The sequence below is a fragment of the Enoplosus armatus genome, chromosome 2 (assembly GCF_043641665.1).
Source record: "Enoplosus armatus isolate fEnoArm2 chromosome 2, fEnoArm2.hap1, whole genome shotgun sequence".
Classification (NCBI taxonomy): domain Eukaryota; kingdom Metazoa; phylum Chordata; class Actinopteri; order Centrarchiformes; family Enoplosidae; genus Enoplosus; species Enoplosus armatus.
Window position 1 is genome coordinate 4024673 of NC_092181.1, and position 17247 is coordinate 4041919.

General features: G+C 42.1%; 2 protein-coding genes across 2 annotated transcripts; both read right to left on the reverse strand.

Moving 5' to 3' along the window:
* Nucleotides 1–1149: 1149 nt before the first annotated feature.
* On the reverse strand, nucleotides 1150–10414 carry ilf3a (interleukin enhancer binding factor 3a). The gene is made up of 18 exons (XM_070913094.1): nucleotides 10292–10414; nucleotides 9571–9682; nucleotides 8883–9076; nucleotides 8598–8766; nucleotides 8305–8458; nucleotides 6126–6217; nucleotides 5500–5595; nucleotides 5305–5416; nucleotides 5116–5213; nucleotides 4924–5032; nucleotides 4685–4825; nucleotides 3728–3918; nucleotides 3443–3562; nucleotides 3115–3246; nucleotides 2683–2844; nucleotides 2098–2224; nucleotides 1959–1997; nucleotides 1150–1493 (listed from the first exon to the last, which is right to left on the reverse strand). The coding sequence occupies exons 1-18, from the start codon at nucleotides 10402–10404 to the stop codon at nucleotides 1150–1152; spliced, it is 2505 nt and encodes an 834-aa protein (XP_070769195.1). The 5' UTR covers nucleotides 10405–10414.
* A 2758-nt stretch (nucleotides 10415–13172) lies between these two features.
* ptger1a (prostaglandin E receptor 1a (subtype EP1)) lies at nucleotides 13173–16844 on the reverse strand. Its single transcript, XM_070925449.1, has 3 exons — nucleotides 16821–16844; nucleotides 14768–15678; nucleotides 13173–13442 (listed from the first exon to the last, which is right to left on the reverse strand). Exons 2-3 carry the CDS (start codon nucleotides 15635–15637, stop codon nucleotides 13173–13175), a joined length of 1140 nt encoding a protein of 379 aa, XP_070781550.1. The 5' UTR covers nucleotides 15638–15678; nucleotides 16821–16844.
* Nucleotides 16845–17247: the final 403 nt, after the last annotated feature.

Sequence of the window (17247 nt, forward strand, 5' to 3'; positions counted from 1 at the left end):
ACCTAATTTCCTCACAGGGGTCAATGAGGCTTTGTCTCATCTTTAGCAGCCATATAGCTGTACAAACAGACCTCGTATGCTACATGATACTGTGAAGCGTCTGCAAGCCCTGCAGAGGCCATTCGCAGCACTCGTGGCTGTTGCAAAACATTCCCAGTAACAGTGGAGTGAAGTGAATCTTTGGTATTTTTAAGCGAAGCTCAAATTGACCGGTTTTAATGGCTTTGAAGGCAGAATTCATGTTCCAACAAATGGTAGCCCAACTCTGACCTGAATTGTCACATTCAATACCAGAGCTTCCTCCATCACAGTGACTGAAAACGTAAGTTCTTAAATGTTGTGCTTGTCTGTGAATCAGCAAACTGATGGTCTGAAACTTTGCTCCAAAATAAAAGTTATTTATTTTACAAGAAAGATTAGAGCATTTTATGTAACACAGAAACAAATGAATCTTCTGTTCAAAACTACAAGCAGCTTTGAATAAAAACCATAACATACTGATACAGAACCAGTACACTCGATTTAAGAATACAACAACCCTAAAAACAAGACAAAATGATAAACCAGGTATTTTTTTTACACTCATGTCAACACAGACATGATGAGGCATGTAGTAGTTAAAAAGAAAACAGGTAGACTTTAATCAAAAGATAAGCCTGCATCTGTCACCGACGATTGTTTTTACCAGATGTCCGAGAACTAACAAGTGAGGTGAAAACAAAATAAAAAATAAAAAACAGCTAAATTCCAGTTTCAAAGAAAACACAAGCACTTTTTTTTCGTTTTCAGAAGTGGTATCCCAGGATCATCATCGAGGGTGGATACAGTCAGAGTCAAAAGATGGCATGGTGAGGTGAGAAAGGCTGTACACGATGTGTGATGATTAGTAATTCATGTCGCTGTATCCAGAGTATGAACCCTGGTTTTCTCCTCCGAAACCCTGGTACACGCCATACCCCTGCTGGTTTCCCCAGCCTGTGGAGTGAGATCACACCAGAAGGTGTTATTTCTTTTATGTACATTTTCTCTTAAAACAGGATATTGAAACGCGGCATAAATGCAGCAAGAGATCATCTGTATATTAATATCAAAAAAAGCACTAGAGACGGGCAGTTGTTATTTGATTGCAGGGGTGGATTTGCTACGGCTTTACTCACCATAATTATTATACACTTGGCCACCCGTCACCGAGCTAGGGTAAGCTGTGCTGTACATAGAGTAGTCTCCTCCTTGGCCCTCATTCTGACCTTGGGTCAGCATCTTCTTCTTCTCATCTCCATACCCGTAGCTGTATGGGCTCTCCTGGTCAGCGGGAGGAGGCATCGTCTGGTAGCTTTCTCCCTTCATGGTACTGGAGTCGGAGCTGGAGATGGGTGGGGAGGAGTAGGTGCCGCTCTCCGGGTAAAAGGTGCCGTAGCCAATGCTGCTGCCTGATCCAGTGGGGCCAGTGCCTTTGGCTGTGATGCTTGCTGCATTATTACCATACAGTTTATCTAAAAGACAGTGGAAACAAGAGCAACATCACGGTTATGTAAAATCATTTGTTTCCAACACTTTTTCTAACCCTAGCCCATGCTTGGTACAAACTAAAATGAACACGAGTGGAGTGGCAGCAGTATAACTTGAGACACGTAAAAGCACAAAAATGTTGACTTTTTCTTTCTTGTATATGAGGATGACAACAAGGAATCAAGCTGTATTTCTTTTTAGGGATATAGGTGTGTTTTGAATTTCAACACCTCTGTAAAGTAAGTAAAGCTTCTCCTGGACTTTAAGGATTGCCCCCCCCCCCGCCCCCCCAAGTATAGTCCATTGGAAGTTTTACTTACTCAACTTCTTCAAAATAAAACAGGAATAATGTATTTGTAGATGGCAATGATTCCTATTTTGTGTTACTCAGTAGCAAAACAAAAACACCACAACAATCTAAAGTCAGTCTGCACAGAGTGCATACTTACGATAGCCTGTGCCAGTGCTGCTTTCATAACTGTAGTTAGCTTTTGAAATAAAGGAAAGAAATTAGTATTTAGTTGAGTTTGTCAGAGATGTGCTTGTTCATTCACTAGGCCGACTCCTAGTGAGTGTAAAATCCCTTACTCTTGTTATAGCTGGGTCCTGGAGGAAACGGTTTGCCTCTGCCCCTGCCTCGACCTCTGTTGGGACCCCAGCCACGAGACCCAGAGTCTGAAGGGATGCCACGGATAGTGCCGAACCCTGGGATGTGCTGTGGAACAGGAAATGGCAGAAGAACATACGCTTTTAGGCAAGAGGGTATGCTTTTGAGGAGATGTGCATGCAGTAGCTAATGTGTCAGGGAGTTGTTACTTTTTGTCTAAATGTATAAATGCATCTCTAAGTGAGCATGTATTCTTGAGGGGTGTGACAATTTTGATATTCAACTGAAGAACTGAATGTTTTATTCAAATTAATACATTTAAAAGCTGTACAAACGTGTCAGTACCACACTGAGTTGAAGGAGGTGCTTACACTAAAACAGCTCTGCAAATAAAACAGCTACAAGAGTGGAAATGTGTGACGGAGCCATCTTCACCAAAAATGGTCCACATCCAAATACAGAGCATGTACACTCGAATAGAAATGTACACTGACTGGTTTGGGTCTTCAAGGTCAGCTATGTTAACTAGATAAATCATAGATCAGCTCATTAACTAGATAAATTACCATGTCTGTGTAGGTGACCTTCTTCTTTGAAGTATTTCTATTTGGGGTTGAAACTCCATTGTCTTCTGGGAACAGCTTCTCCAGAGCAGCGAGGGCAGCGTAGGCCTTTGCCTCCTTCTTATTGGAGCCTCTCCCCTTGAACTTCTGCCCATCAACCTCCACCTGATACACGGGACAAAGATGACACATCAAAGTTTTCGCCCTTTTAAAACTTTATTCTTATGTGATTCTACCATTGGGAATTGGCAAAGTCACAAGCTTTACTACACTACACAAATGTGAAAATCTTTAGTGGACTCTACAGTGGTCTATAGAAAGCTGTGATGCACATCAGACATCAAAGCTGTGATGCAGGGCAGATCCAAGAACTGCGAACATCATTCGGAAAGCAAAGGATACTCTTGTGTTCTGCATTTGATACTGCTGACTCACCTCCATGACAAAGCACTTTTCATGCGAGCCTCCCGTCTCTGCAGACAGCTCGTACTTCAGGCTGCGGCGCTTCTCATTCAGCTCCATCACAGGGTTCTTGCCATTTTTGGTCAAGATAGGACCCTGACCGCTCTGTTCATAGCAAGTGGACAAATGTTAAATACATGGCTATAAACCCTTTACTCAAAAACATCTCACATCACTTTTTTTTCTCTCTGAGGAAAGCAAATGTTGACATGGTTTTGCTGTATAGGAGTTACTGTATATCACTTATAAACTTATATGTTACATAATACACCACTCCAGAGGGAGAGACTGAGGTACATACGTCTTCTGATGTAGTAGAGGCCGTGGAAGCAGCTTTTACTGATTCCAGCGTTCCTTCAACGTCACCACTGGACTCTGGCTTATTCTCCAAGCCTGTCGGAAGGCCGAGATCCTGCAGGACCTGTGAATGACAAAAGACGTTTTAGATAAGTTTAGTGTTAACTGTTGATTTGGGTTTGTCACTGTCGCCTATAAGTGAGCAGCCATGCAGGCTACTTAGGAGACTCACTTTTATAATAAAGCAAATTAAAGGAAACTTATGTAGACAGCAATACAAAAGTCTTGCCTTGGTGGCTACATTAAGCTTGGCAGCTCGTTTGGAGGGCCCCGTTGCCTCGTAGGTCTTCCCATTCAAGTCCACAGCCATTGTGAAGACCGGCTCGTGGACTGGACCGGTCTGAGATGTAAGTCGGTACTCCAGGCCAGGTCTGTACTGGTTCAGACGCATCACAGCGTTCATGCTAAAATCATCTGTGACTGCAGGGGAAAGGAAGGGGCAGAGAGAAGGCAGAAAGAGAAAATGAGCAATTTGAATAAATGAGTAACAAAAATATTTTGCAGCATTTTCTCATTTCATTACTCGTATTCCCCAAAACTGGTAACCTTGAACTCCACATTTCTTAGGCACATTTACAGAAGATAGGTTTGTGTTAATACAAGTTTTTTATTCGCAGAGTCAAAATATTCCTGATTTGGTTTAATGAAAAACAACACTACAACAATTTGGGGAATTTTTCAACAAAAGCATAATTAACTCTAATCATTAGATGATGGCTTCTCAGCAATTTGCTTGACAAAATACAAAAATATAAAAACCTACTGCTCTGCAATACTTTTTTCAGTAATCTTGACATTTTATTAGGTAGAGGTATTAGATTGCTTTAGATTTTGCAACGTGTACATAATGAACTGGCACCTCGGTGCATGTAGATGCATGTATATGGTGTATTTGTGAAAAGTGTCACAATTAACATTAAATTAGATGGAAGATAGAAAGCGTACAGCACAGTGTCTTTTAAAGAATCCCAGTGGAACCTATATATGTGTATGTATATGTATATTAACAGCTCTACAATGTCAGGTTCATGTTTTGTCATGGAGTTGAAGGTAAAGACTTCAATAAGAATCATTTTCATGAAACATTTACATTATGTCCGCAAGGTCACGTATCCACAGTTAAAGTGGTTCATGTTAACAGTTAAAAGGCTCAGCCTATAACAAGGCCTCTGACATTCATACTAACATGATTTCCTCTGAAAGCGCTTCTGGAACTTAAGAGACTTCCTCTGTTTGCTGTTGAGATGGGGCTCCTCCTCTTCCGTCTCCACCTCAGTGTAAGGTCTCTTAGCTGGCAGGCTGAAGTGTCCAGCAGGTGGTATCTGGGCTGCATGAAACAACAGAAACAAGCCTGAGAACAGATCCTTTCATGAAAGTGTAAAGTGAACTGCACAGAAAGGGGAGAGGACACAGATCATAAGGTACCTGTGCCATCTTTGCAGCTGGCTCCCACTGATTTCCGTGGCTTTATAGGTTTGAAGTCCATCCCCAACACCTTGTGCATCTGTCCAAACGCACACAGCCTCAAGGCAAACTAAGGAAAATATAAATGTTAGGTACTATTTCCAGGGTTCAAAAACACGAGTGTGCCTGGATGTATTAGCAGCCTCATCTTACCTGAGCACTCTGCGTGATGTCTTCCCGCTGCTGCGGAGCCAGATTTGCAGTGGCGTCGACACTTTCCTTCTCGCATGGATCTTTCATTCCAGGACCGTCTTTACACAGATACAGTTAAATTAGAGTATTAATGTTAATTCCAGTGTATAAACATCCATGTTGTTTTGACAACTCAATAAAAAGGTTCACCTTCCAAGAGGATTCCAGATGCAACACACTCCAAAACCCTGCGCAATGACTCTCCTGCTCCCATTGGTCTCTCAGATGTACCAATAGCCTTTTCTACCAGCAGCTCAAGAGGCTGTACGGAGATGAAAGCACAGAGTATAGACACTACTTATCAAGATGCTGCCCTATTTAAAAAAAGAAATAGGGTTTCCTCACCCATCCTGAGAGTGGCGTCCAGGTAGGAACGCGGTTACACAAGTCTCTCATGATCCGGATCACGACGACGGCAGAACTCAGGTCGTTGACTTTGGCCTGGAGACACAAACAAAAGCCAGTTCAGTCAGAGGAGCTGCTGCCTCTGACCTCACCTCAACCCTGTGCTCTCTGAGTTTCCACAAAACGAACCCGAAAAAACAAAGCACAGAAAGGTCAGAACAACCGAGCCAACTCCAAATCAACAACTGCCAAGACTAATACACATTATTACACATTTATGTCCACGTGCTGTTTGTTGTGCTCAAAACAAACCCTTTTCACAACAGTAGTGGAGTTCATATTGACAGAGGACATTTTGATCAATCAAATTATATGCTGGTGTCAATACCAATGATTTATCCAAATCTGTCAATGGTATGGATCAGCACGTCGCTCTTCATGAGTTAATAAGTAGAACTCTTAAACTTCCGACACACCTTCCCCTTTCATAAGATTATGGACTACATCAACAACAACTGAGAGCACAGTTAAAAAGTGTTACTGTCTCTAAATGGAGAGAAAATAATAAAGAGACCATTCAAAGAAACAGTTCAACCTTACGTACAAATAAGGACGTGAATGCAAACCTGAAACCACTTGGCGTGGCGGAGAGACGCCAAGGCAGATAGGCATTTCTGCCTGTCCAGAACGTCCGGCGGATCGTTGACTGTTCGCGTTTCTATTGACGAGGTGGGGTAAGAAGAAAAGGTACAGTTTGACCAAGGGGGTCGGCTCTGTCTTGCAGCTCAGGGAGTAGCAGCTTTCCCCAAACCACCAGTAGCAGGGAAAGGGGGTCTCCAAGTACCTAATGTGTAAATCTTTGGTCCCAACAAGCATAATAATCACCTGTCACAGATCCAAGCTAACTTTTCCACAGTGTGTGAAAGTGGAGGTAAAGACTGTCATAAAGACACAATAGTGTTTACAACATTGCATAGCATGTTGTTAATGTATGCAGTGTGTAAACCATAAATGCCCCCTTCCCTCAGCCCCTCGGCTTGGGTTTGCTGCTTTCCCCCCCTTCTGAGACAGTGTGTCCAGTTGGTCAAAGGTCCAGCGATCCTAAAAAACTTGACAAACTAAAAGGGAATCAGTTGTAAATCACAAGCATTTAGAGAATCTTCACGTCTGCCCCACACTGCAGCAAAACTGATGGAGTCCCTGACCCAAAAGTGGCTTAAGCAGAAAGATCACAAACACGAAAGGGCCATACCAGCTTTGTGCAGGGTTTAGCTCATTTTCTACACTACAAACACAATGCAACTAATCAATCCCCAGCGAGTTTTAGGCTTCTGTATGTTGATTTCCATGCTGTGCCACAATGAATGGTTGCATGAAAGATAGGACAGATTAAGAACTGAACTGATGTAGCAGTAAAGTATGCTTCTAACTGGGCTGCATGATAATAGCCAAAATTACAATCACAATAATATTTCACTGAAATGATAATTATCTGGGATATGCATCCTTATTTAGGAAAAAAACATACCACTAAATATAATTAGATTAAATAATGCTAAATTAAAAAATACTAATAACAAAGTCACCAGAGTAATGTAAAGTTATCAAATATTCATTATTAATTCAGAAGATGCAGATACAGTTGTCTAAATCAGGGATGTCTCAATCAAGATCCAATATTTTTATTCATTTGCAATGTTAATTAAATATGTATCTGCCACATTGGGGCAGAAGCTTGGTGACCCCTGGCCTTTTGTTCTCCATTGCACATCATTTTGTTGAAGAGGGAAAATGAAGCTGTTCGAGCTAACAGGACAATAAGTTCACACGGTTTATTCAAAAGACGTATTTGTACCATCAACTGCTCTTCTGTGGGACACTACTCATAACAAACACCTGACTGGTCAGACAGTGATTGGGGAGTGCTTGATTCGATGCACCAGAGTACGCCCTTCAAGTGTCAATACTGCACCTGATCGACTGAATGATCATGGAAGGTAAAATCACAATCACAATCATTACATCATTTGCTGTAATTACATCATGAGTTGTGCAGCCCCAGTGTGCAGTGTACAAGATGGACTAAAACTGCACTGAGACTGGTATGGTTCTGTATTTGGGGGGCCCTGACCTTTAAGTGAACTCACTGAAACTTTAGACTCCCATGTAAATACAGCTCATGCTGATCAACACAGAAGCTCGACCAACACTCCACCAACCAACACATTCATCTATAAACAAACAATGACTTAGTTGTTTCGATTTTTAACCCTGTCTGGTTGAATTTAAACTCTCTTAAGAGAAGCCACAGAAATGTCCTTATTGCAGATCAGTTTTGCTGCAGCTGGTGCCAAATGCACATCTTCAGCATCAAGTACATGCAATGCGCGCTTTAACTTGTTATTCTTGAAAAGCCTTCACTTTAAAACATGAAAACAATTCAACAAGAATAAACAAAGTTGTTTTTATGACTGGCATTGCACTCAACAACATGTGCAGAATGTATCAGTGACTACAGAGTAAATACAGTGCTGGCAAACGCCAGTTTGTCACAAGACGACGACAGGACTCTCGAGCGAGTGAAGAGCCAACAGTGATTGGTTGTTCACTGGCATCGGTCTGAGACAGTCACTGTACAAGCTCCACTGAGGTTCAATGAGATGAAGATGGACAACGTGTGTGGCGTTTCAACTGTCAGTGCAGAGTTACAGATCAGTGGAGCAGTACAGTGTCTGCATACTGAGAACACACAGATCAGGCCTGTGGTAGCTGATCTCTAGTTGGAGGCAGGACCAACATACGTACCTTCTTCTTCTTCAGTTTTACTCTCTTGCTCCGTCCTGACGAGCGGTGAAGTCAGGTGGATGGTGAGGGTCAGGACTGACTCCTTGGTGCTTGTTACAACAATGGCTGCGTCCTCTGGACACTGGCTTACTGCATACGTCCCCACTGAACTCGCCTATGAAAAAGAGGAACAAAGCGTTAGGAAGGCAAAGAGGGACTCCTAATATCTAAGACACAAAAATAACCTCATTCTAAAACCTGTGAGTCGTTTTTATGGAGAATCGTGTAAAGCAACTGTCGGTACTCAGTTCTACCTCTAACTGTGCAATCAACTTTTCAGCCACTTGTTTAAGCAGAGTGATAGTGGGCTTGTTCGAGCAAAGCAGCACCAGCTCCAGGTCCTTGTCTCCCTTCAGCAGGAGTCCCTTGGACACCAGGCCGACCCTCATAACCCCACGCAGGACACGCTCTTGTGAAGTACCACTTGCATTGTGAAGAGGAAAAAAGAATAATAACAACAATTGAGATAAAAGACTAATTTTAAAAGCCACTTGATATGCTTCTTAATCATTGGGAGAACTGACCATTTGGACGCTTACCTCGCTGCCTCTGTGTTTTCTTTGTCATCTTTCGGAATATCTATCTGGTCGGACACAATCTTAAGAGCACACTCCACATGGGAGACGATTGTCTGCACCGCCTCCAGCTCCTCTGGTGAGGGATACACCTCAGAGTGTTTGGCCATTACGTGGCGATCATATGGCCCCGTGTGCACCTGGGGGGCTGCAGCTTCCTTAATTGGGAAAATCAGAAAAACTGAGGTTTATGTTGGAGAAAAGAACAACATAGTGTCAATGAGACCAAATGCATCTTTAGTTTTTATAGCGTGATAACATATTAATAAATCTGTTTTGTAATGAATAGATTATTAATTAAAAGCAGTTCTTGCATTCCTCATCCAGTTTATCGCTACTTTGATGTATTACAGTGAAATAGCAATCTCATTCAGTGTGTAAAGTAAAGATAGAACTGGGAAGTATAATATCAGTAGTAATAGTCAGGAAGTGCATGATTAAAAAAAAAACATCCACATGCACCAGATACAGTTTTCGTAAAAGAGGAAGAGAAATCTTTTTTAAGAACAAAAGAAACAAAAAGGTGACGGAAAACATTAGATGTTCAGAGGTCATGCGGAGACTTGAAGAAGCAGGTTTAAAAAGGGCTCAAATGAAAAAGTCTATGGATCATCAAGTCTTTGGGGGATGATTTAGCTGCTGAAACAAGAACCTCATGATGCCGCTCATCCTCAATCTCCTCGATAGCAGCGATGTAGTCGTGGTATTGTCTCAGCTCCTCCTCGTAGCACAGGCAGTCATACCAGTAACGCAGATCCTCGTATCTGGAAGGTGGAAATGAGGATAGCCGTGAGGACAAGCTCCAGCATGCAAGTCGAAAACAGGAGCTACAACAAGACATAAGTGTGAAATGGAGTGCCAAGTACCACCACAAGCAATGTTTTTCATTGACACTTTGAACATTTAGCAAGCTCCTATAAGGCATGATCTCCCCACTGTGCTTTACGATATAATTCTACATTTAATTCAACAGGCTGTGACAACAAAAGTGATTTCAGCACTGAAAGGGAAATGCAGCATTTACTGATCAGCTCACTGGCAAACTCTTACTTTACCTGATCTGTCACAACTGTGAGACACATTCAAAATGTCTAGTGTCTATCAAAATGGCATATGGTGAATTTCTGTATGTGTGTCTGTAGAATATGTTTGCGGTGTTTTTTTTATTTATTTTTTTATTATTTTGTTATTATTGAACTTTTAAAACATATTAGTTGCATTCTACATGCTACTGTACGTTGTGTGAATGTAATGTACATTTTACATCTTTTTTAACTTAAAATGAAATGTGCTACACAAATTAAATAGCCTTGCCTTTATCTCAGTGTCATTTTATCTTTGATTTCGTTTAGTACTATGCAGTTAACCTGTACCTGTCAAAATCATGTGGGAGGAGCCGGTGGCCCTGCTGTATCAGGCTGTCCCAGTACAGCAGCTCCTCATACGCCTGGTGCTCGTCCCACATTGGCGCTGCAGCGGCCGCCATGCTGTCACGACTCCCCGACCGAAGCTACCACCTGTTTTAGAAGGAAAAAACACTGTGAGACAGCTGGCAGAGAACTGGCAGTTTAAGACCAATCAAATCAAATGTAATGAATAAGATTGAGAACATGCATGCTCTGCTGACAGCTGAGAGCTAACGTTACGCAGGAAACTTGCTCAGCAGGTTAAACAGCTCGTCTGATTGCAAAATTAGCAGCGTGTGTGTTAGTAATTGAGTTCGGCGCCAACTAAACACACATGAACTAATACAGCTGTCCAGTGTTCATGTAATTTACCCTCCCATCCTATGTCGAGCGAAGGCACTGCGATAAGCTGTGACAGCTAGCTAGTTAGCTAAGCTGGTTAGCTAACGTTGATGTTTGTAGCATTGACCCGGCCCACTTGATGTTAGCGAGCTAGCTAACGCTGGCCAGCATGCCACTGCCGTTTTTTGTCCATTTGCCATTAGAGGTGTCGATTCCGCGCAAAACCGCTGACTTCTGTCTAGGTCTCGGCTGTGCAGTTAGGGTTTACCTTTGTCAACGAGCGAATAAACAGCTGTAGACCTTTTCGCGGTACCGTTAGCCACCTTCTTCCTGACAACCAGCGAAGGGTCCCCTGAAGATGACGTCACTACACGACCTTTAAAAATGTGGGGGAAAATCTGTCAATAAAAGCTATTATTTTGAAAATAGTGAGAAATGCTGTCACTATTACCCAGAGCCCAAAGTGACACCTTCACAATGCTTGTTTTGTCCAGCCAACGGTCCAAACCTCAAAATTATAAAACAATTGATTAAAGTTATTTTCAAAACATTGCATTTTATAAGCTCTTAATATGTTTTGAATGCAAAAATCTTAATTTGTAAAGTAACTAGTAACTGAAGCTGTCAGATAAATGTAGTGTAGGAAAAAGTGCAACATTTCCCTCTGAGATATAGTGGAGTAGAAGTAGAAATTGGCATGAAGACCCAAGTAAAGTACCTCAAATTTGTACATATGTACAGTACTTGAGTAAATGTTCTTAGTTACATTCCAGCATTGCTGCACAAGGTTTAGAGAATAGGAGCCATTACGTTTTACGTGAACTAATCATCAAGACCGAAGTTAATGTCATCTGGTGGAACTGACTGCAAGTAATAGATGTCGTCAGTTACTCACTTATATGTTTTTCATATATAGTTGTTTATTTATATTGTAGTAATTTATTATTATTATTACATATTTCAGATGGTGTACATAATGTAGGTTTTTTTTGTGCTGATTACAGACCAGCACAGGCAGAAAGGATTATCGGGCAGGCCTGTGAAATAAGAAGGAAAAAATGCTGGAGCTGCAGCTGGAGACCACATGAATGTGGTTGGAAAGAGTTGATACAGGGGAGGAATCAGATAAAATAGGAAGCTGGTAATAATAGTATTTCATTGAAGCACTGCGCCTCATGTTAAGTTTACTCACATCAGAGCCAGACTACCTTCCTGGACACTTGCCCTAGTAAAGAAGCAGCTCGCAGGAAATGGCAGCTGAATCAAAAAGATTTGCTCAACAACCTTCATGATTTAATATGTTATTATCCGCATGACCTTTGTGGATAATGCTTTTCGATTTGTCATCTTTGTCATCTATGGAAAGTGATCACATCATCCTCAGGATAAATTCTTAACAGCACAGTCTCAGTCAGTATATCACGAATAGCGGTCTGCTCTGAGAGAATACTGAAGTACAGCAATACAAAACTGTCTGTTGTAATTTCACTCTAAAACTGATCAAATAGCCAGTGTTTATAGGAGTCCAACGTACACTGTTTAGAAGAATCATATATAATAATCTATGATATATATAACAGTTTGCTATCTATACCACGGCACGCAGTGTAGCATATTTATTAACCACACAAATAACCTCCTTCCCAATACAGGCCTAGCTGTTAGGAAAATCATTGAAGAGACAATTAGTCAAACAGAAACGCAAACATTAAGAGTAAGGTCACATTGCATTGTTTTATTTACATTCAACTGAAAGTTCTTTACATATCCTCAGTAAATTGAGGGTACAATTCAAGTATTAACTTATACAATCTTACATTATTTCACACAAAGCACTATATAAACACATGGAAAGCATATTTAAACGTAAACTCCACAGTATCTGAATATTCCTTTATGAAATACATTCAGCAGATTAATTAACATTAGGAATACAGTCTAAATACTTTTACTCTGGAGCTCCCTCTGATGGTGATACCGACACAGCTCAATTCTTCCACCTTTGTCTAATGGAGGAGCAAGTCACTGTGCAATTTATTTTCAAAGCGAAAGTGAAAATGAGGTTGAGAAATAAAACCAAATAATACTTAGTCCCTCTGTAAGTATCAGTCCTGAAAACCTCTCAAAGTCTCTGAGGACAGAGCGTGGTTAGCACTGCGTTCAAATACTGTGGCCATGACTTCCCAAATGAGAATGTAATAATAACAAAGGAATGTTCACCTATTATGAGTATTATATTTTGTGCAAAATCATAGCATTAGCTAGCTTCCATTTGTAAGGTCAGACAATGAAACTCGCTGGTAAACTTTGATGGAGTATGACGAGATATTTTGATCGAATCCATTAAACATTTCTAAAGTGGACCAGCCGAGAAATGTCTACTCTGATCGGCAGTTAGTTCCTTCCACATGCTACTATGTCCCCTTCTAAACGTCCTTGTACGCCGAGTTCTTCATGTGTTCAGTGACCTTGTGACACAAAGTACTGTATCAGACATTCTCTCAGCTCAAACTTGGTTGACTTCTTTCTTCTCTGAGCTGGGAAAAGAGGTTGGCTCCCAGCGGCCTATTATGTTACCCCTCAGGCCCGCCTGGCACTTAGCGATGAGGTAGATCTTGCGGAGGACGGTGCGGCGCAGCAGAATGTAGACCCAGGGGTCGAGGATCTGGTTCCAGGTGGCCAGCCTCACGCCCATCACCATTAGGGTTTTGTAGTTGGACAGGTCCTCTCCAATAGATCCTGTGTAGGAGCGGATCACGGACATCAGGCCATAGATCTGCAGATATGAAACACAAGCTTGGAATTATTACGTGATGAAAGAGCAAAACGACTGCATTGAAAATAACTAAAAAAGAACAGCTTAGCAGTAAAAACTGTTCTTAAAGTGATCCTGTTTATTTGATAAGAACACAACAAATGAATGCTCTGGATACACACTCTTATTTTGGTATTCTTTGTGACGTGAATACACCAATATTGTTTTTGCATTATCAGATTAAATATTATTGTTGCATTCGTATGCATGTTAAAACACAAGACATTTTTCACCGTGTTTATTGTGTGAATTCCCTGAACTGACGAGGTGATCGCTGCAAACACAACAGCTGTAGAGAGGTAAAGAGTGCATGCACCAAGGAGAGTGTTCATGTGCCCAGAAGGTGATCTAATGTGAGATGGATCAAGTTTTTATGGAAGCTAAAACTGATACTCAGAAGAGGACTTTGTGGTAGCATTAATACTGTGGGTATTGATCTGCCCACCCCTGTGTGAAGGAGCATGCAGCAGAATCTGCCATCAGTGTTTGTTAGTAGTCCCTCTCTTCCTGTTGACTGTACACTGGATGCATTATTTGTCTAAGTTATCAATATTTGTTAGCGTTATTACTGTTTTCCTATTGAACTGCCATTCATTAGAACAGATGATTTACTGCAGCTGACCTCATCAACAAGGCCCGGGTCCCCCACTGACACTGACTCTTATCCTGCCCAGTGGACCCGTTACATTAACGTAAAGTCTCCACACCTAACCTTACATGTAACATTACACAATTTTGCACAACACTGACAACTCTTTTCAATTAAGAATATACATACATTACATATTTTGAATGTACATTTCTATTTTCTATTTTTGTTTACTTGACTTTTGCAGTAATTGTTGACTGTTATGCGCCACAATACCAAGTCAAATTTCCTTGTACGTGAAAACCTATTTGCCAATAAACCTGTTTCTGATATTTTTAATCTGTTGCTGATTTTACATTCATATGAAGAAAAAAAAAAACACTCCAGAAATATGGTTCATTTGAACTCTGGTCAGGTTGGAGTTGGGTGGAGCCATGCTGGGAATTACATGCTGTCACCAAACTATATGCCTAACAGGTGCAACAAAACTGGCAAGACAGAGAGGGAGCTGTCAATCAAGCCCACAGTCCTGCGGAGAGCTCTAATCAGGCAACATAAGTGAAAACCCCAGTGTGAGTGAATTATTGATGTGGAAGTGCTGAAAGTAAAAATTGTAATATAGCTGGGCTGTACTAATGGTATACTTTTTTATGACCACACTGCATGTGTCCCTCTCATTGTACTTCCTCACACTCACCAGCAGAGGGCTCCAGCAGATACATGAGGTGACCATGATGCCGACCAGCTGCACCACCATCTCTATGTCATGGGATTTGGCCGAGTGATGGGAGCCGGGCTGCCTCCTGAGCCGAGCGAGCACCAGCGTCAGTCCACTGATGGTGTTACACACCAGCGCCACGGCTAGCGAGGTCAGACCTAGTGCAGAGAACAGCACCACAAACGCCACGTCCACCTCCTCTGTGTCACTGAGAACTTTAATGAAACACCAGGTCCCTGGGTCCTGATAGGTGTAAGAGCCCAGCTGAAAGCATGGCAGCATGGCCACACACAGAGCTGCCAGCCAGATAACAGACAGGCAGATCTTTGTGCGGGTCTTGGTGACCAGGGATGAGTGCAGCAGCGGCTTCGTGACACCCAGGCAGCGCTCTGCAGCCATGGCACAGCCCATAAAGAGTGGGCACAGCCCAAAGAACACCATGCTACCACCCAGGAACTGACACATCCTGTCAGAGGAGTTGAAGTCCTCGGGGTGCACACCTCCGGAGAGGTAGAGTCGGAGAACCAGGGCACCAGGGATCACGTGGCCGATGAAGTCTGTCACCACCAGTGAAGTGGCAAACAAAAGGAATGTGGCTTTGGTGCGCCGACGCTGGAGGGAGTAGGCATTGGCCAGGATGAAGAGGGCCACGATGTTGGAGATGATGCCCAGTGTCATGGACAACACGACGACAATGACGCCACTGGTGGTGGGCTGCACCAAGGTGAGGTTCCCCTGCTGCGACAGCCCTTCAACAGTCACACTGGCCTCCACCTTCCCTCCACTACCATTAGAGAAACGAGGGAGGAGCGGGGAGGCTGAGGAGTTGTAGTGGCTCAACGCTAACATCACTGAACCCTGAAGCTCATGAGGTCCATAGTTAGGGGAGGCTGCAAGAGAAAGAAGATGAAATTTGTATAGAGCAGATGAGCTGCGGATCACCATAAGTCAAACACTGTTGATTTGACAAAACAATAAAAGTTACACACACATACAGCTGAACACACACTAAAACCTCACTGATGAGTGAAGAAACATAACGAATGCAGATGTTTCCATACAGGGCACAAGGGGGTCACTGAATGCTTTGATGCAAATTAAAATGATATGAATCACATGCTATGAGCAACATGTTGGACAGCGCTCTCCACCACCATTATCACAACACCAAATGAGGGAATATCTTTTGAAAGAATGGTGTTCAATCCCTCCACACACTTGCAGAAGTTGTGACAAGGAGCACTGAAGCCGTTCTGGCAGCTCGTGGCGGCTCAACATCATACTAAGAAACTTGATGTTGTCTTTTCATTTCATTTGTAACCCATATGTACGTTTCCTTGGGGACATCAAATAACTAAAAGAGTTATACACGTACTCCTCTATTACAAACTCTTCATAGGTGACTAAAGATCTGTCTAGACGCCATAATGGAGAGTGGACTTCAGTTTGGCTGGAGGTCAAACAGAGGTCACAAACAGGACAGTCCTCCCAACAACACACTAACAAAAAGCAATTAAACACACAAGGGCTGAGCAATATGGCGGAGCAATATGGTATATCTTTTATCATAACCATATAGATACGTTTTTTTTTAATATGAAGAATCCCCATATAAATTGCGGGGCTTTCTCCTTGAATGAGTTCAGATTTTTTTGAGAATATCAACTGCTGACGTTTCAGATCTGATTATCATGGAGTCCAATGTGATGTAAATCAACCTAGTAGCTGAGTTTCTGTACCTGAACAGATCATGTTATCTGTAGCTAGATATCAGAGTAAGGTCTTCTAGTTATAACTCACTGAACAGTTTGTCAGTTGTGGACGAAATGCCACTAGATGGTGGATTTGCATCCGTTTGCAGAATGTTGTGCGGTTTTGCAGAGTGTAAAAAAAGCATGACGAGGAAAATTAAAAACAAGTGATAGAACAATATAAATGTTATTCAAATTTTAAATTTAGGCTATCTATCTATCTATCGGGGGTCTACTTCATTCTTTTTTATTATTAGATTTAAAATGAAGAAATATCTCACCATTATATAGTTCAGATATCCTTCTCAGCTGAGCAACCAGAAGATAGACAGACTCCACAGACAAAGTCTATTAAAGAATCTCAGCAAAGTCCACCAACAGATGAAGAAATGTGTTCTTCTTAAGATCAGCAATCGTGTCTCCTTCTGACAAAGTCCACGGAATCGACGTCCTTTGCGGAGTATTTTCCATGTCTGAGTCCGTGTGGCTGTTTCATGGTGTCTTGAAGGGTGTGAAGGATCCCCCACTGACGATCAAATACCGGGTCCCGGTTTTTTAGAGCCTGCAGTCCTTCAGTCTGTCTGAGTGGGCGTCTCTGCTGCTGCTGTCAAGTTCACGTCTCATCCCTCTGCTGCACTTTCTGTTTACGTTGAATGTGCGGCCAGTAAGCACACTTTAATGTCGTTACTCACTTTATGTGTGTCACCT